Source organism: Trichomycterus rosablanca, chromosome 13 (genome assembly GCF_030014385.1).
Source record: "Trichomycterus rosablanca isolate fTriRos1 chromosome 13, fTriRos1.hap1, whole genome shotgun sequence".
Classification (NCBI taxonomy): domain Eukaryota; kingdom Metazoa; phylum Chordata; class Actinopteri; order Siluriformes; family Trichomycteridae; genus Trichomycterus; species Trichomycterus rosablanca.
This window is the reverse complement of record NC_086000.1, coordinates 34,363,979-34,384,364: the sequence shown is the minus strand read 5'-3', so window position 1 is coordinate 34,384,364 and position 20,386 is coordinate 34,363,979. Positions and strand designations below refer to the sequence as shown.

General features: G+C 42.9%; 2 protein-coding genes across 4 annotated transcripts in view; one reads left to right on the top strand and one right to left on the bottom strand.

Moving 5' to 3' along the window:
- The window catches only part of setd3 (SET domain containing 3, actin histidine methyltransferase), a 54,760-nt gene extending 39,167 nt beyond the window's left edge, over positions 1-15,593 (bottom strand). For 2 of the 3 annotated variants that reach the window (XM_063006992.1, XM_063006994.1), the window contains exons 1-5: positions 15,266-15,331; positions 8,178-8,305; positions 1,760-1,852; positions 1,494-1,642; positions 20-92 (exon numbers count right to left, since the gene is read on the bottom strand). In XM_063006992.1, coding sequence (XP_062863062.1) covers positions 20-92; positions 1,494-1,642; positions 1,760-1,852; positions 8,178-8,280 — 418 coding nt within the window. In that variant the 5' untranslated portion in view covers positions 8,281-8,305; positions 15,266-15,331. Of the gene's footprint in view, positions 1-19; positions 93-1,493; positions 1,643-1,759; positions 1,853-8,177; positions 8,306-15,265; positions 15,332-15,577 lie in introns of those variants that run through there. The other variant, XM_063006993.1, reaches the window with a different exon arrangement.
- On the top strand, positions 2,045-8,039 carry LOC134325592 (uncharacterized). The gene is made up of 3 exons (XM_063007843.1): positions 2,045-2,063; positions 6,141-7,690; positions 8,028-8,039. The coding sequence occupies exons 1-3, from the start codon at positions 2,045-2,047 to the stop codon at positions 8,037-8,039; spliced, it is 1,581 nt and encodes a 526-aa protein (XP_062863913.1).
- Positions 15,594-20,386: the final 4,793 nt, after the last annotated feature.

Below are 20,386 nucleotides of genomic sequence, written 5' to 3'. Positions count from 1 at the left end.
CGAATTCATGTGGACTCACCGAGGACGGAGTTTTTGGCAGATTCAACGGTCATCAGCATCTTCCTGGGAATCCACAGAAACAACTCTTCAGCCTGGAGGTCAGCAAATACAGTCGGAACATAAAACGGAGAACTTATTAACATACAGGGCAGTGATATACCTTTCATAACCAGAGTCAGACTATTTCGCTAACGGAATTAAAATCATCTACAAGGGCGACGACCGTATGCTCAGTTTTACTGGGTCATTTAATAGCCGAGTACTGAATGAGTTCAACCAGCATGAACGGGGGCAATTTAAAATGTCAATATGTAAAAACATCACCAGTCAATACCTCAAATTCTCTAAATATTAAATGCTCACACAGTTTATAATGAGCAATGAGCTTACAATTACTACAGCTAAATAAATCTATAGAAATCAAAGCAGGAATCAAATCCCTCTGACTCATGTCTAAGTAAATAAGAGCAATTATTAACTCTGACATGAGGCTGACCAGATTGATTCCTTCTTTAACAGCACAGCCTCCAAAATGCTGGTTCGACTGAGCAGATCAATAATTCAGAGCTCAGTTGAAATTATTTAGACCACAAGTTTTTGATAGTAAAGCTGTAATTTGTCTAAACGTTTAGGCCCCTTTTAACACTGAATGTTTCAATAAATCAATCAATTAATCAACACTAGTGATTACACACCGATCAGCCATAACATTAAAACCACCTCCCTGTTTCTACACTCACTGTCCATTTTATCACCTCCACTTACCATATAGAAGCACTTTGTAGTTCTACAATTACTGACTGTAGTCCATCTGTTTCTCTGCATGCTTTGTTATCCCTCTTTCATGCTGTTCTTCAACAGCAGCGCTGCTGGAGTTTTTAAACACCTCACTGTCCCTGCTGGACTGAGAATAGTCCGACTCAAACAGCAGCGATAGATGAGCGATCGTCTCTGACTTTACATCTACAAGGTGGACCGACTAGGTAGGAGTGTCTAACAGAGTGGACAGTGAGTGGACACGGTATTTAAAAACTCCAGCAGCGCTGCTGTGTCCGATCCACTCATACCAGCACAACACACACTAACACACCACCACCATGTCAGTGTCACTGCAGTGCTGAGAATGATCCACCACCTAAATAATACCTGCTCTGTGGTGGTCCTGTGGGGGTCCTGACCATTGAAGAACAGCATGAAAGGGGGGTAACAAAGCATGTAGAGAAACAGATGGACTACAGTCAGTAATTGTAGAACTACAAAGTGCTTCTATATGGTAAGTGGAGCTGATAAAATGGACAGTGAGTGTAGAAACAAGGAGGTGGTTTTAACTGATCAGTGTAAATGTTTTCAGTCCTAGATGTAAAGAGATTTGAGGGTTATTACTGTATTATATTGGGTGAGGATTTCTTTTAATGAATTGGGCACAAGTCATGAAGCAAACACAAAACCTGTGCCCCTCTCATGTTATCTGATCCTACACTGACCACACAAACCTTGATGTCTTTGGTGGCCTTTAATCCGTATCCTTCGTCTCCAAAGTTGGCGATCTCGAAGCATTCACATGAAGCGCCGCATTCTGCTGCCCAGGTCATGAGCTCAGGAAAGTAATCCTCCCTGCTGCCCTCGAACACCACAGACATTCCTGTCAGAAAAGAAACCAGGTCGAGTCATCGGTGCTGCACTGGTGCTACGACTTCCCGACCCACTGCGGTAAAATTACAGCCATGATTTCTTGTCCAGAGTGTTTGGTGGAACAAACCTTTCTGTTTCTTTCGGATTTTCTCCACTAGGGTGCGGATCTGGACGTAGTCGTCCCATTCCTTACCCGGGGAGGGAGCTGCAGCGCTGCATTCTAAAAGAGACAAGGTGGTCCATGAGACGATCAGCCGATCAGCTGCAGAGCATGAAATTCCCAGCATGGCTGAAATAATCTGTTAAACTGCATACTACCATACTAACAGTGTGTTTCATTAGTTCACTATCAATAGATAGCTCTAGCTAACCAGCTATTGTTCTCGGCTCATGATGCTAACTTGACACCATTATGAAGGTTCCTCCTTTACGTCAGAGCTTTACACTTCGACATCTTGGACATTTTGACTAACTGATTGCTAACTGAATTGCTGTAGGATTGCTAGGACACCTCAGTGCAAATTAACCAGTAAATTTCACAGCAAACTGCATATTACTCGTCCATGATTTAATTTTCATGGCCGTGAATTAGGTAGGGCCGTATGCCAAGTTCACACTACACGACTGGATCTCTTGTAATCGGGAGACTTTCAAGTCAGTGTGGCTTTCACACTACACGACTGATCAGTGATAGGGGGTTTCACACTACACCATCTATCACCAACTGGAATCGCAGGCGAGCTTCTCTGGTCTCCAAACCTTTGTCTTTGTCACGAAAACAAACGCGAGAAGTGACGAGGGGTTTAATGATACCACGTCCAAAAATGCACGTCAACAAGTAGCGAGCGATCAAAGTTAGTGCGCTGATGTGCAGCGTAAAATAAAAGAGAAAAAATTAATGAATCTGAGTGGATTTGGCTACGTGAACAGCATTTTTTGCGGCCGCTCAGGTGGCGCAGCGGTAAAGTACGCTAGCTCACCAGAGTTGGGGTTTTGAATACATCGTATCGAATCTCAGCTCTGCCTTTCCGACTAGACTGGGCGGCTGCATGAACAACGATTGGCTGTCGTTCAGGGTTAGGGGGTAAGAAAGTGGGATCATAGGTCCTCATAACTGGTGCGACTGCGACCCCTGCTGGCTGACTGATGGCGCCTGCACAGGGCTGAGGCTCTGTCAAGTCTGGTATGCAGACCAGGATTATCCGCTGTGGTGACCTCCTGAAACAGGGGCAGTCAAGAGACTAGACACGATCGGAGGGGACACGTGTCAGAGAGATGATCTGGATGATCTCTACTAGGGCTGCACGATATTTCGTTTCAGCATCGTCATCGCGACGTGTGCATGCGCGATAGTCACATCGCAGGACGTGCGATGTTTCTTAAAGCAAATTATATCAAATACGTCACGCTACAACTTTTTTTGCTGCTCGACACAAAACGAAAATTCACACCGTTCTCATTTTCCATGACGGCTCACACGCCTTGTGTACCGAGCAGCAGCCGGTCAGAGGACTCGTAGGATCCGGGTTCATTGAGATTTCGGACTCGTGATTCCTGATTCAGTAAAAAGATTCGAATCATTAACCCGGGTGATTCAGGAACCGCCCAGCTCTACTGTAGTATTGAACAGTCTTATCTGCAGCATTTCTCTCCCATTGATAAAAATACGGAACAAAGCGCGTCCCGTATCAGTTCAATACGGAACGCGACATTTAGTTTTCAAATACGGAACGATTCCGTATTTTACGGGACGGTTGGCAACCCTAGCGCTAATATGTCAATATAACATCTCGATTCGTGTGCAGAAAACGGTTACATTTGCTGACAAGCCCAAACTTGTTAAAAATCAATAATTATTTATTTACGTTTGAAAATAACTTTGTCCGCTCCGTCAGCCATGTTTATTTTTCTGTGAGAGAAGAGATATTGAAGCTTTCTTAGTTTAATGCTCAGTTTCAACCAAGTACAAAGATGTAGCTGGTCATAATCTTTTGTATCCCTTGTAGGCACCACCCTTTTTCACAGATGAGCCCCTTATTTAGAGTAAGATACATGCATTCCTGCAAAATGCATGCATTTTTTTTTATATCGCAATATACTGTATATCGCAGGGGGGAAAAAATGGCAAGGTCAGTTTTTTCCAATATCGTACAGCCCTAATCTCTACCCTCGTTAAAGAAGAGAACGTTAAAGAAAATCTAATGTAATTCTGCCAAGTGGGAGCTGCTGTTTAACTATTCTAGTGTCGCAATCAGATCAGAGCGAGTGTTGATTTGCTAAGCGTGTTAATTTGGTACATTACACTAACACATTTCAAACAGGTTCATGGCTCAGTCGTTATTAATTAGCCAATTTGTGTCTCCTGGACTTTTCACTTTCTACTCCAGTTACGACACACTTCACAATAAACACTTGAAATACTGAACCAGTGAATTAATGGCAGGATGTTTCAACATGATACGGTTTAAAAGTTAACAGCTTATTTAGAGCACACGCTATGCTTATCTAGCTAACAGGACATGAATTGACGGTTCCATTTTCCAAATTCTACTCTGATTCTATTAGACCAGTTATAACAAACAACTTTTTTCTTTTCTTTTGACTGCTCCTGTTTTAGGAGTCACCACAGCGGATAATCCTGGTCTGCATACCAGACTTGACGGAGGTTTACACCGGATGCCCTTCCTGATGCAAACCTCCTTATTTTATATCCGTGCATGGGACCAGCTCTGACAGTGCACTGATAAGTTCACTTGCAGTGGCTAGGTTGCTCAATTTCTTATGCCTAGTTCACACTACATGATTTTTGCCCTGATTTTCACTCGCCGACTGGTCGGCGCTAGATTTGCCGGCTCGGGAGCAACTCTGCGTTCGCTCGGTGACCGAAACTCGGCTCTCAATCGCTATGTGTCAACTGCTCAACAACTCGATCCAAGCGGCTCGCCAAGCGCTCCGAAGAGAGATATCTAGCATGTCAAATACCTGGATCTGAGTCACCCAACTGGCAATGAGTGCTATGTCGAACAGCCAGTGAGAACACAAGATACGGTGTGAGGGGAAACACAGGGGAGGAGTGTAAAAACGTGGGACAGGGGTTTAATATAGTTTATATCAGAATACATCAGCACACACACAAGTTTTACAGTATTTCTGACCTTATCGTTCTTTACAAAACACAAACGCTGCATTGCAAATAATATTTATTAACCTCCAACTCACTACAAAGCAATCCATGCTGTTCACGTTGCCAAATCCACTCAGATTCATTTATTTTTTCTCCTTCATTTTACGCTGCACATCAGCGCACAAACTTTGATCGCTCGCTACTTGTTGAGGTGCATTTTTGGACGTGGTATCATTAAACCCCTCGTCACTTCTCGCGTTTGTTTTCGTGACAAAACGTAGTTTGGGAGAGCAGAGAAGCTCGCCTGCGATTCCAGTTGGTGATAGATGGTGTAGTGTGAAACCCTCTATCACCGATCAGTCGTGTAGTGTGAAAGCCACACCGACTTGAAAGACTCCCGATTACAAGAGATCCAGTCGTGTAGTGTGAACTGTACAGCGACCCGATGACTTGGAAAGTCGTGTAGTGTGAACTTGGCATTAAACACACTTGCTTTTCTCAGATGTCTTCAACAAATCTGTGCTTCACTGTGCTCTCTCAAGATCTTATTCCTCTTTTATCGGCTGCTTCCATAAAGAATCGCCACAGCGGATCGTTCGTCTCTATTTTGCATCATTATGAAAATTCTTCTGCATCAACCACCTGCATGTCCTCCCTCACCCCCTCCATAAATCTCCTCTTTGGCCCTCCTTTTAATTCTTAAAGAACTGCTAGGGGTGCAAATTGTTCTTGTAACCCATAACCGACAGTACTTAGTCAATGGTTAACGTACAGCCCACATACTTTTTTTTTTTTTTTTTAAATAAAAAACAACTGATCATAGTAAAGCAAATAAACATGGCCTTAACAAATCTGTGCTTCACTGTGCTCTGTTAAGATCTTCTTCCTTTTTTATCGGCTGCTTCCATAAGGAGTCGCCACAGTGGTTCATTGGTCTGTATTCGGCGCCATTATGAACATTCTCCTCCGTCACCCTAACCACCTGCACGTCCTCCCTAACCACAATGAACCTCTTCTTTGGTCTTCCTCGCCTCCTCAGCACCCTTCTCTCTTTATAACTCTCTCCCCTCTGCACATGCTCAAACCATTTCAATCTGTCCTCCCTCACTTTGTTTCCAAAACATCCCACCTGTGCTGTATATAAGCCTGTATATAGGGCAGTTGTAGCCTAGCGGTTAGGGTACTGGACTAGTAAGCAGAAGGTTGCTGGTTCAAACCCCACCACTGCCAGGCTGCCACTGTTGGGCCCTTGAGCAAGGCCCTTAACCCTCATTTGCTTAAACTGTATAATGGAAGTCGCTCTGGATAAAAGCATCTGCTAAATGCTGAAAATGTAAATGTATCGCATAATCCTGTCCGTTCTCATCATCACTCCCTATCTCAGAATCTCAGCCTCTTCATCTATACCTATCTCCTGCCCCCTCTCCTGCTCCCTCTCCTGCCCCCTCTCCTGCCCCCTCTCCTGCTCCCTCTCCTGCCCCCTCTCCTGCTCCCTCTCCTGCTCCCTCTCCTGCCCCCTCTCCTGCCCCCTCTCCTGCTCCCTCTCCTGCCCCCTCTCCTGCCCCCTCTCCTGCTCCCTCTCCTGCCCCCTCTCCTGCCCCCTCTCCTGCTCCCTCTCCTGCCCCCTCTCCTGCTCCCTCTCCTGCCCCCTCTCCTGCCCCCTCTCCTGCCCCCTCTCCTGCCCCCTCTCCTGCCCCCTCTCCTGCCCCCTCTCCTGCCTCTCCTGCCCCCTCTCCTGCCCCCTCTCCTGCTCCCTCTCCTGCTCCCTCTCCTGCTCCCTCTCCTGCCCCCCCTCCTGCCCCCTCTCCTGCTCCCTCTCCTGCCCCCTCTCCTGCTCCCTCTCCTGCCCCCTCTCCTGCTCCTGCTCCCTCTCCTGCTCCCTCTCCTGCCCCCTCTCCTGCTCCCTCTCCTGCTCCCTCTCCTGCTCCTGCTCCCTCTCCTGCCCCCTCTCCTGCTCCTGCTCCCTCTCCTGCTCCCTCTCCTGCTCCCTCTCCTGCTCCCTCTCCTGCCCCCTCTCCTGCTCCCTCTCCTGCCCCCTCTCCTGCCCCCTCTCCTGCTCCCTCTCCTGCTCCCTCTCCTGCCCCCTCTCCTGCCCCCTCTCCTGCCCCCTCTCCTGCTCCCTCTCCTGCTCCCTCTCCTGCCCCCTCTCCTGCCCCCTCTCCTGCCCCCTCTCCTGCTCCCTCTCCTGCCCCCTCTCCTGCCTCTCCTGCCCCCTCTCCTGCCCCCTCTCCTGCTCCCTCTCCTGCTCCCTCTCCTGCCCCCCCTCCTGCCCCCTCTCCTGCTCCCTCTCCTGCCCCCTCTCCTGCTCCCTCTCCTGCTCCCTCTCCTGCTCCCTCTCCTGCTCCCTCTCCTGCTCCTGCTCCCTCTCCTGCCCCCTCTCCTGCTCCTGCTCCCTCTCCTGCTCCCTCTCCTGCCCCCTCTCCTGCTCCCTCTCCTGCTCCCTCTCCTGCTCCTGCTCCCTCTCCTGCCCCCTCTCCTGCTCCTGCTCCCTCTCCTGCTCCCTCTCCTGCTCCCTCTCCTGCTCCCTCTCCTGCTCCCTCTCCTGCTCCTGCTCCCTCTCCTGCCCCCTCTCCTGCTCCTGCTCCCTCTCCTGCTCCCTCTCCTGCTCCCTCTCCTGCTCCCTCTCCCTCTCCTGCTCCCTCTCCTGCTCCCTCTCCTGCCCCCTCTCCTGCTCCCTCTCCTGCTCCCTCTCCTGCCCCCTCTCCTGCCTCTCCTGCTCCCTCTCCTGCCCCCTCTCCTGCTCCCTCTCCTGCTCCCTCTCCTGCTCCCTCTCCTGCCCCCTCTCCTGCTCCCTCTCCTGCCCCCTCTCCTGCTCCCTCTCCTGCTCCCTCTCCTGCCCCCTCTCCTGCCTCTCCTGCTCCCTCTCCTGCCCCCTCTCCTGCTCCCTCTCCTGCTCCCTCTCCTGCCCCCTCTCCTGCCCCCTCTCCTGCCCTGGTTTGTTTGTTTATTAGGTTTTTAACATCATGTTTTACACTTTGGTTACATTCATGACAGGAACGGTAGTTCTCCTGCCCTGGTTTGTTTGTTTATTAGGTTTTTAACATCATGTTTTACACTTTGGTTACATTCATGACAGGAACGGTAGTTATTCGTTACACAAGGTTCATCAGTTCACAAGCTTATATCAAACACAGTCATGTACCCACACAGACACGGGGAGAACATGCAAACTCCATAAAGAAAGGACCCGGACAGCCCCACCTGGGGATCGAACCCAGGACCTTCGTGCTGTGAGGAGACAGTGCTATGCCCTGGTATTTGTAATACTAAGGACAACAAGTAACCAAAATTCTACCTGAAGTAGGTGTAAATAAAAAAAAAAACAATTCTTACTCTGACTTGGATGTTCAATCAAAATTGTATAAACAATTTAAAAGTTAAACGTGTGTGAAGTAATACGATTACTGAGGGTTTTACTCACTTTGCAGGAGTTCAGAGATCAGGTTCATCATCTCTTTGGGAGACACCACAGTCGTCCCACCCGTCCCTGATTTCTGAGTCTTCACACGACTCTTTTTGCCCATCTTCTGGTTTGGTTATAAGGAAAGACTGCAGGGTAAGAAACAGTAAATCGATTAGGTTTACAGCCAAAACCACTATAAAATGCGAGTGTTTGAGTCCTGGGAGCATGAATAACTGGAACAAAATTCCTCCGGCCAGATCCATTTCAGTGAAATAAAGGGTCACAAAGCAAAGATTAAATGTTAAAAGTTAAACACGGGTTAATAAAAGCCCAACATTCATACAGCATGTTGATCGCTGATAAATAAACATCTTTCTTAGTTACCAAATGCTATCAGGTCAGTTATTGTTCTACTTTGGAACTGTGAGCATTAATACTCACACAAAAAAAGCAACTCTTGGCTTTAACACTTCAGTGACAATATTTACGCTTCTAATACAATTATTTATTTCATTTCAGTTTCATCAGCCGCTGAATCCTGGTCAGGGTCGCGGCAGATCCCTGAACTCTGGATGCAAGGCAGGATGGACAGGGCACCAATCCATCACAGCCACCCCTTCCCAGACATGGTCAATCATGTCAGAGTTAAAAATGTCTGTGTTAAAAACATGCATGTCACAGCCTTAAAAAACTGAAAACAATCTACGACAAAAAGTACAGATCAAAATTGAAGAACAATGCTGCAAAAGCCAATTATTGTGTTGATGCAGATGTCATTTATTCACCTAAATACTTTTGCTAATTTCTCTTTTAATCCATTTGTTAATGCTTATAAACAGGCACATTATACATATAATTACAAGTAGATAAAACATGGTGGGTGTTCATTTAAAGTGGACATCCACAATGAAAGTGTATGGAATAAATAAAAAACAGGTGCACACTCAGGTGGGCAGCGATTACACCTGATGTTTGAGAAGGTGGAATGGCTGAAGCCCTGCAATTGACTGGCATCCTGTCCAGGTGTCTCCTGCCCTGCACCCAGTGACCCAGCACAACCCTGACCAAGACAAGTTTCTTCTCACTGTATCTTAACTGGCATCACTGCAATATTCACCCCGAACAAAATAAATGTTGTGTAAGAATGTCAACACATCCTGCACAGAAACTGCACAGAATCATTCTTAATTCTTAGATTACTGGTGGGGTCCTTTCTGTGTGGAGTTTGCAAGTTCTCTCTATGTCTGTGTAGGTTTACTCCGGGTGCTCCGGTTTCCTCCCACAGTCCAAAGACGTGCAAGTGAGGTGAACTGGAGACACTAAATTGTCAATGACTGTTTGATATAACCTTGTGAACTGATGAATCTTGTGTAATGAGTAACTACCGTTCCTGTCATGAATGTAACCAAAGTGTAAAACTAGTTAAAATCCTAATAAACAAACAAACAAACAATAGTCGATGGGTAAAGGACAGCCGACAAGATGACCGTGTCCCATCAATGTATAAAACACATCAGTGAGTTTATATACTTTTTAAAATTAAAAACAACCTATCGTAGTAAAGCAAAAACACTGAGCTCGAAAGACTATCATTCAGAATGTAGATTTGTAAACAACAGTTAAAAGAGCTAACTGCATATGCTATTCCTAATGAACAGAGATGTGGTCTGTATATTAAAGCTCTTTCTGACAACATTAGTGTGGGTATTACATGATGGTAAGCAGATTTGTACTTTTACACTGAAGCATGATGCAAATTATCCACATTATTTTGTAAATGAATACTGCTGCAAATCCACATATGCACATATACCGACACAGAGACGCTTCACTGTTCATGATTTTGTACAGTCATTCATAATTATTTAACCTCTACAAACGTATTAAAAACCCTTCCTGTTCAGAAGTGTCCAAACATTAGCAAAAGTGCAGTTGTACAATCCTAACGGTAAGTTATACGGTTTTATTTTGGTCAATGCAGCTGTAAAACCGGTGACTTAAAATAGCCAAAGGCTTTAAAAATGGACAGCTGTAAAGTAACTGGAGCTCAGTGCAGCAGGACAAGAAATAAACAGTTTACAGCAAATGACCAGTGACCAGATTTATCTCATTCTAAGTGAAACGGCTTGTTGGTTGGATGGCAGACTCTAAAGCTGTGGACATGTGGCATGACTTAAAAGCATAAGGTGACGGTTTGGGTTTTCTTTTAGACCATGGGAAGACCACTGTTCCACATACTTGGTAATGCAGTCCAACTTAAATTAAATTTAAACCCTATTTACAGACAGACAGATAGATAAACAGATGGATGTATGTATGGATGGATGGACGGACGGATAAATAGATAGATGGATGGACAGATGGACAGATGGATAGATGGATGGATGGACAGATGGATAGATAGATGGATGGATGGATGGATGGATGGACGGACGGATAAATAGATAGATGGATGGATGGACAGATGGATAGATGGATGGATGGACAGATGGATAGATGGATGGATGGATGGATGGATGGATGGATAGATAGATAGATGGATGGATGGACAGATGGATAGATGGATGGATGGATGGACAGATGGATAGATGGATGGATGGACAGATGGATAGATAGATAGATAGATGGATGGATGGATGGACAGATGGATAGATAGATGGATGGATGGATGGACGGATAAATAGATGGATGGATGGATGGATGGACAGATGGATAGATAGATGGATGGATGGATGGATGGATGGATGGACAGATGGATAGATAGATGGATGGATGGACAGATGGATAGATAGATGGATGGATGGATGGATGGATGGATGGACAGATGGATAGATAGATGGATGGATGGACAGATGGATAGATAGATGGATGGATGGATGGATGGATGGATGGACAGATGGATAGATAGATGGATGGATGGACAGATGGATAGATAGATAGATGGATGGATGGACAGATGGATAGATAGATGGATGGATGGATGGACGGATAAATAGATGGATGGATGGATGGATGGATGGACAGATGGATAGATAGATGGATGGATGGACAGATGGATAGATGGATGGATGGATGGATAAATAGATGGATGGATGGATGGATGGACAGATGGATAGATAGATGGATGGATGGACAGATGGATAGATAGATAGATGGATGGATGGATGGATGGATGGACAGATGGATAGATGGATGGATGGATGGATAAATAGATGGATGGATGGATGGATGGACAGATGGATAGATAGATGGATGGATGGACAGATGGATAGATAGATAGATGGATGGATGGATGGACAGATGGATGGACAGATGGATAGATAGATGGATGGATGGATGGATGGATGGATGGATGGATGGATGGACGGATGGATGGACAGATGGATAGATAGATGGATGGATGGATGGATGGATGGATGGATGGATGGATGGACGGATGGATGGACAGATGGATAGATAGATGGATGGATGGATGGATGGATGGATGGATGGATGGATGGACGGATGGATGGACAGATGGATAGATAGATGGATGGATGGATGGATGGATAAATAGATGGATGGATGGATGGATGGACGGACAGATAGATGGACGGATGGATAGATAGATGGATAGATAGATGGATGGATGGACAAATAGATAGATGGACGGATGGACAGACGGACGGACAGATGGATGGACAGATAGATATAGACGGACGGACGGACGGACAGACAGACAGACAGACAGACAGACAGATTTCCTAAGTGTCCAGACTTTAAAGACACCCTGTAGATAAACCTGATCATTAACAAGGTATTGGGAGGTCATACAACAAAATAAAATTTAAATTATAGATCGCTGTACAGCAACAAATTAATAATCCAAGTTGCTCTGTGAAAATACTGATAAGCCAAAATAACTATACAAGAGATCTGAAGTAGTTCTGAGGTATCTGGTGCCAGGACATTGCCAGTGAGTCCTTCAACTTCTGTATGTTGTAAAGTGGATCATCCTACACTGCACCCTGGTGCCACCTCTTCCACTAATAAATGATTTATTTACTTGACCCTGACTGTCCAGTAGCTAAAATGTCCAGTTCCGATGTCTGTGTGCTCATTGTAGTTTTTTTTTAACAGTATACAGGAGTTAACTTGAGCGCTTGAGTGATTGTCCTGTAACTACACAGCCCCACACACAGAAGGTTTTCATGCACTGTGAGTTATGACACATTAACTTCCACACTAGGATTAAAATGATCTGTAATTTATTTATTTATTTATCGCCATGTTTAACACATATGTGTCATTTAATGGCAAAAATATGTATTATTGTTTTTATCTAGTTATTTTATCTTGTCTTTATATGATGCTCCATTTTATATTTTCATTTTTTGGCTGCTAGGTAGGTTAAAAGAGTTTCTTTTATGGTTTTAGGCACGTGTGCTTGTTGTCTTTGGAGATGTGTAATTTTAGCCACAATTGCTCGGCTGTTGGTCCATTAATGTTTGTTTGTTTATTAGGATTTTAACGTCATGTTTTACGCTTTGGTTACAGTCATGACAGGAACGGTAGTTACTCATTACACAAGATTCATCAGTTCACAAGATTATATCAGACACAGTCATGGACAATTCAGTGTCTCCAATTCACCTCACTTGCACGTCTTTGGACTGTGGGAGGAAACCGGAGCACCCGGGGGAAACCCAAACAGACACGGGGAGAACATGCAAACTCCACACAGAAAGGACCCGGACCGCCTCACCTGGGGATCGAACCCAGGACCTTCTTGTTGTGAGGCGACAGTGCTACCCACTTAGCCACCGTGGTCCATTAATGAGTCTTGATGGCTCAACAACCTGCCTGTAGTTTGTGGCTTGTCCCTCCTCACAGCAGTCAGTGATTGTTCACATTGGGTGCCTGTGAGAATCCTGTGTGGCCACATAATGATTTGGCCTTTTCAGAGTGACTCGGGCCTTTATGCTGATCAGATCTGCTTCATTCAACACGTCAACTGTGAGGAACTACAATGAACCCTCACAGCAATAAGATCCAGGGTTCGATCCCCAGGTGGAGCGATCCGGGTCCTTTCTGTGTGGAGTTTGCATGTTCTCCACGTGTCCGTGTGGGTTTCCTCCCACAGTACAAAGACGTGCAAGTGAGGTGAACTGGAGACACTGAATTGTCCATGACTGTGTTTGATATAAAACTGATGAATCTTGTGTAATGAGTAACTACCGTTCCTGTCATGAATGTAACCAAAGTGTAAAACATGACGTTAAAATCCTAATAAATTAATAAACAAACATGCAACGTTTAACTTCGACTATACCTGCATTTACACTGGCCAAACTTTATGCACTTTTACGTACAATTCTGACTCACTGTATTTAAGGCGGACCTGAATAATCAGACTAGCAGGCCTCTTGTTTGAAGCAGCATGATAACCACTAACTATAGAAGTGTATGGCAAGTTTTAACTCTATCTGTACCTGCATGTACACCGTCTCAATTCTACGCACTTCTATACACGACTGTGAAGCACCGTTATACTCTGTATTTAAGGTGGACTAGAATAATCAGACTCCCAGGCCTTGTGTTTCATGAATGATAACTGCGTACTTTAGAAACGTATGGCAAGTTTTAACTCTATCTGTACCTGCACGTACACAGTCCCAATTCCATGCACTTCTATGTACCATTCAAATTCACTGTATTTAAGGTGGACTAGAATAATCAGACTAACCCGGCCTGCTGCTTAAAGCAGCATGATAACTATGTACTTCAGAAGTGTATGGCAAGTTTTAACTCTATCTGTACCTGCATGTACACCGTCTCCATTCTACGCACTTGTATACACAACCGTAGAGCACCGTTATACTCTGGTATTTAAGGTGGACATATCTCTCTGGCATGCTGTGGTGTACTTACTATTCTGCTGCAAATGAAACAAACCAGTAGCACGATAATCATCAAGTCGTGTTCTAGTGTATGTTAAGTTTAACTTCGACTATACCTGCATTTTCACTGTCCCAACTTTATTCAATGTATTTAAGGTGGACATGAATAATCAGACTAGCAGGCCTGTTGCTTGATGCAGCATGATAACTATGTACTTTAGACGTGTACGGCAAGTTTTAACTTTATCTGAACCTGCATTTAGGCTGTCCAAATTCTATGCACTTTTATGCACAATTATGTAGCATTGTTATACTCTGTATTTAAGGTGGACTTGAAAAATCAGACTAGAAGGCCTGCTGTTTGATGCATGATAACTACGTACGTTAGAAGTGTATGGCAAGTTTTAAACTTTTATCTGTACCTGCATGTACACCGTCTCAATTCTATGCACTTGCATACACGACTGTGAAGCACCGTTATACTCTGTATTTAAGGTGGACTAGAATAATCAGACTCCCAGGCCTTGTGTTTGATGAATGATAACTACGTACTTCAGAAGGGTATGGCAAGTTATAACTCTATCTGTACCTGCACGTACACAGTCTTAATTCTATGCACTTGTACTGTATACACAACTGTGAGACACTGTATTTAAGGTGGACATATCTACATATTTACACTGCATTTAAGGTGGACTGGTACAATCAGACCAGTCGGCCTGCTGCTTAAAGCAGCATGATAACTATGTACCGTAGAAGTGCTTGTACGGGCCCGTTTTAACTGCATCTGTACCTGCATTTACACTGTCCCAATTCTATGCACTTGTATGCACAATTATGAGATATGATAATACATTGTATTTAAGGTGGACTTGCCCTCTAACATGCTGTTGTGCAACTACTTCTCTTCTTCTGCAGAATAAACAGGCCCGAGCAACGATACTCAACCAATAGTAAATAAATTCTGACTTTAAGGAGGTTTATATTCTTTAACTGCACTAGCACTGGTGTATTTCTATTATTCAGTAAAAAGCACGGCCTTAAAAACGTGCATCATTTAAAAACTAGCTGTAAACTCAAGCAGCTAATCTCACACAGCTAGCCTAGCACTAATGTAATACTTCGAGCAAAACTATTCAGCCCAGCTCGACATTCGCTAACTGACGCATTCTCATTAATGTAACGTTAATAATAATAAATACTGTATACGTGTGGATGAATTTATACCTTTGTAATGAATGTAAAGCTCCTGTTGCCTGTCAATCTTCCTCCACTGTACAAGCTAAGTGCAACTGAACCCTTCTCTAAAGCCACGCCCCTATGTCAATTTGTACAATCCGATTGGTTCAAAAATGTAAATCCCGCCCTAAACTAGAACAACTCTCGTGTTTGATTGGCTACACAACTGAACCCGAGTTGGTCCGTATATCTGTATGAGTGGTGTGAAGTGGCAGTTATTTTTACTCACTCCGTTGATTCAGCGCGAACCGGCCTGAATCAGGACAGAACCCGAAAATCACCTCATTTTACTTTACTTACCACATTGTTTTATTATCAACAAGCTTGTGTTCACTGCAAAAGCGCAGTCTGACTCCCAATACAGCCCCCTATTGGACAGAGGCTAGAACATGGGCCGCATCCCAATCCACACACTTCCGCACTACACTTCATGTGAATGGCGCGTGATGAATGTGTAGTGAATAAAGAGTACCTGCGCCCTCTGTAGGGAACAAGAATAGTGAGTAAGGGGGTTAAATAAGATTCAGCCTTTAAACTTTTTTTTTGTTTATTTTGGGGAGAAACGGTAACCATAAATGGAGCTAAAGCGGCGTGAGCAGTGTGAGGATGTAATAATAATAATAAAAAATAAACAATAGTATAATGTTTAAAGGTGACTTATATTCATTCATTCATATCTGTATAGGTTATAGTATTACAACTAACTTTTATACAGGTATATACAGTATATTTCTTTTGTTGTGTGTGTATACATTTGTAGCCCTTCTGTAAATAATAATAATAATAATAATAATAATAATAATAATACATTGTTATTACATTGGTGGTAGTATTTTTATTTTTATTATTATTATTAGTAGTAGTAGTATTATTATTAGTAGTAGTATTATTATTATTATCATTATTATTATTAGTAGTAGTAGTATTAGTAGTAGTAGTTATTATTATTATTATTATTATTAAATCAATACTATTAATGACAGTATGAAAAATATGAAATAATAAAAATAGGTTATAATTTTTAATAATAATAATAAAGTGTTGTTATTATTAGTGGTAATATTTTATTATTAGTAGTAGTAGTAGTAGTATTAGTAGTAGTTGTAGTAGTATTTATTATTATTATTATTATTATTATTATCATTATTAATAAATCAATACTATTAATAACAGTACAAAACAAACAAAAATACCAAATAATAAAAAGTAGGTTATAATTTTTATTATCAATAATAATAATAATAACAATAATACTTGGACAGTGGTAGCCTAATGCGTAGAGCTTTGGGCTATTAACTGAAAGGTTGATAGTTCAAATCCCAGCTCTGCCAAGCAACCATTGTTGTGCCCTTGAGCAAGGCCCTTGACCCTGTCTGCTCCTGATGGCTGACCCTGTGCTTTGACCCCAGCTTCCAAACAAGCTGGGATACGTGAAAAAAAAAAGTATTTATTAACAACAAGCAATTGAGGGTTAAGGGTCTTGCTCAGGGGTCCAATAGTTGTAACCTGACTGTAGTGGTAATTGAACAAGTGACCTTTTGATTACTAGCCCATTACCCTAACTGTTAGGATACCACTGTCCACTGTAAGGTTGAGTTTGACCCTACCGTGAAGACTTCATGGTTGTTAGTAGTAGTAGCAACAGCATTATTTTTATTTATAATAAATGTTACCAGTGACGCTCCGTACAGAAGTTACCACATACGGAAAATCACAGTTTTAAATACTGCATGAAACGTAGTACAACTTAAAATATAAAATATATATAGTGAAATACATTACATTGTATTTTTGTTAACCATGATTATGACTTTTTCCTGGTCAGGTTCACAGTGGGCCCGGTTCCACCCGAGACATAGCCAATCATGTCTCTGTAGATGCTTTGCCGGCATTGATTTCAGATCTCAGCAATGATGGGCTATTGTAATAGACCGCTGAACTACACAAACGCCTTGATTTTGAAATGATATTAGTTACAACAGGACATATTGAGGTTGCCTGTCCTTTTATTCTGTTCTTAAATCATGTTTAAATCTGATCTGATACAGAAGTGTAACTGTATATAATATAAAGTCCACTAGGTGGCAGAGTTGTCTTTTAAAACAGATGCTTATTTACTTTTCACTGAATAGAAGCTTTTACTGTATATTTATTTATTGGGATTTTAACGTCATGTTTTACACTTAAAAAAGAGGACGCCTGGTTCGGGGAGGGGGGGGGGTAATAGGAACATTATCAAAATGTTTAATATAGGCTGTTTAACATATATTATTTTCGCTCTTTATAACAATAAATCAGAACCATATTTTAGGCAAAACAACATGCATGAAGGACATCATGTAACATTTTTTCTCAATATTGCAAATTATTGCAAATGTCACTTTAAAAAAAATAATAAAACCTGGTATTATAAAAAATGCTGAACATTCTCGGTTTAGTAATCCGTACCCTCGGTTTAGTAATCCGTACCCTCGGTTTAGTAATCCGTACCCTCGGTTTAGTAAACCGTACGCTCGGTTTAGTAATCCGTACCATCGGTTTAGTAAACCGTACCCTCGGTTTAGTAATCCGTACCCTCGGTTTAGTAATCCGTACCCTCGGTTTAGTAATCCGTACCCTCGGTTTAGTAAACCGTACGCTCGGTTTAGTAATCCGTACCCTCGGTTTAGTAATCCGTACCCTCGGTTTAGTTATCCGTACCCTCGGTTTAGTAAACCGTACGCTCGGTTTAGTAATCCGTACCATCGGTTTAGTAAACCGTACCCTCGGTTTAGTAAACCGTACGCACGGTTTAGTAATCCGTACCCTCGGTTTAGTAATCCGTACCCTCGGTTTAGTAATCCGTACCCTCGGTTTAGTAATCCGTACCCTCGGTTTAGTAAACCGTACCCTCGGTTTAGTAATCCGTACCCTCGGTTTAGTAAACCGTACCCTCGGTTTAGTAATCCGTACCCTCGGTTTAGTAAACCGTACCCTCGGTTTAGTAATCCGTACCCTCGGTTTAGTAATCCGTACCCTCGGTTTAGTAAACCGTACGCTCGGTTTAGTAAACCGTACCCTCGGTTTAGTAATCCGTACCCTCGGTTTAGTAAACCGTACCCTCGGTTTAGTTATCCGTACCCTCGGTTTAGTAAACCGTACGCTCGGTTTAGTAATCCGTACCCTCGGTTTAGTAATCCGTACCCTCGGTTTAGTAATCCGTACCCTCGGTTTAGTAATCCGTACCCTCGGTTTAGTAATCCGTACCATCGGTTTAGTAATCCGTACCCTCGGTTTAGTAATCCGTACCCTCGGTTTAGTAATCCGTACCCTCGGTTTAGTAATCCGTACCCTCGGTTTAGTAAACCGTACGCTCGGTTTAGTAATCCGTACCATCGGTTTAGTAAACCGTACCCTCGGTTTAGTAATCCGTACCATCGGTTTAGTAATCCGTACCCTCGGTTTAGTAAACCGTACCCTCGGTTTAGTAAACCGTAAACTCGGTTTAGTAATCCGTACCATCGGTTTAGTAAACCGTACCCTCGGTTTAGTAATCCGTACCCTCGGTTTAGTAATCCGTACCCTCGGTTTAGTAATCCGTACCCTCGGTTTAGTAAACCGTACCCTCGGTTTAGTAAACCGTACGCACGGATTGTCTGCGCTACAAGTTTTATTGTGCGCCCACACCCCGTTTTACGGTAATACAGTTGCGAAGCATTGAAGAGAATAAAGCATCTTTTTACAGCTGGGGTGATGGGATAGCAAACTTATTAAAAAGTCAAATCAAAATCTTATCAAATGCCACCCCACAATCATAAATAACACGAGTACTTAGCTTGTGATTTGAGAGTATTTTACCTTAGGAATTTAGAATAATAGGATTGCAAACTAACGTAAAGTGAAATGTACAGTATAAATGTCTGAGACTCATAAAGTCAGTAAGTAGAAGTAGGAGTATTCTTTAAGAGTCTGATGGGGTGATTTGATAATAATTTGATTTGCATTTTACTTTACGTTGGTTTGCAATCCTATTATTCTAAATTCCTAGGGTAAAATAGTCTCAAAATCACAAGATAAGTACTAGTGTTATTTATTGATTGATTTATTTATTGTTTATTTATTGTTATTGATTTGACTTTTTAATAAGCTTGCTATCCCATCACCCCAGATTACTACAGTAAAGATGTCTGAAATGTATTCCATTAATAAAAGAGTTAATGCTCTTAAAGAAAAAAGTGGAGTGCTCTGATAATAATTTGATTTGCTTATTTTAGACCTTTCAAATTGGTCTGTAACAATTCCACTTGTTTTAATGGAATTTTAAAATTTTACATTTGAATAATTTTACCATGGTATGTCTTTTGTTGCCTCTCTCTCTCTCTCTCTCTCTCTCGCTCTCTCTATATATATATATATATATATATATATATATATACAGTGTATCACAAAAGTGAGTACACCCCTCACATTTCTGCAGATATTTAAGTATATCTTTTCATGGGACAACACTGACAAAATGACACTTTGACACAATGAAAAGTAGTCTGTGTGCAGCTTATATAACAGTGTAAATTTATTCTTCCCTCAAAATAACTCGATATACAGCCATTAATGTCTAAACCACCGGCAACAAAATTGAGTACACCCCTAAGAGACTACACCCCTAAATGTCCAAATTGAGCACTGCTTGTAATTTTCCCTCCAAAATGTCATGTGATTTGTTAGTGTTACTAGGTCTCAGGTGTGCATAGGGAGCAGGTGTGTTCAATTTAGTAGTACAGCTCTCACACTCTCTCATACTGGTCACTGAAAGTTCCAACATGGCACCTCATGGCAAAGAACTCTCTGAGGATCTTAAAAGACGAATTGTTGCGCTACATGAAGATGGCCAAGGCTACAAGAAGATTGCCAACACCCTGAAACTGAGCTGCAGCACAGTGGCCAAGATCATCCAGCGTTTTAAAAGAGCAGGGTCCACTCAGAACAGACCTCGCGTTGGTCGTCCAAAGAAGCTGAGTGCACATGCTCAGCGTCACATCCAACTGCTGTTTTTTAAAGATAGGCGCAGGAGTGCTGTCAGCATTGCTGCAGAGATTGAAAAGGTGGGGGGTCAGCCGGTCAGTGCTCAGA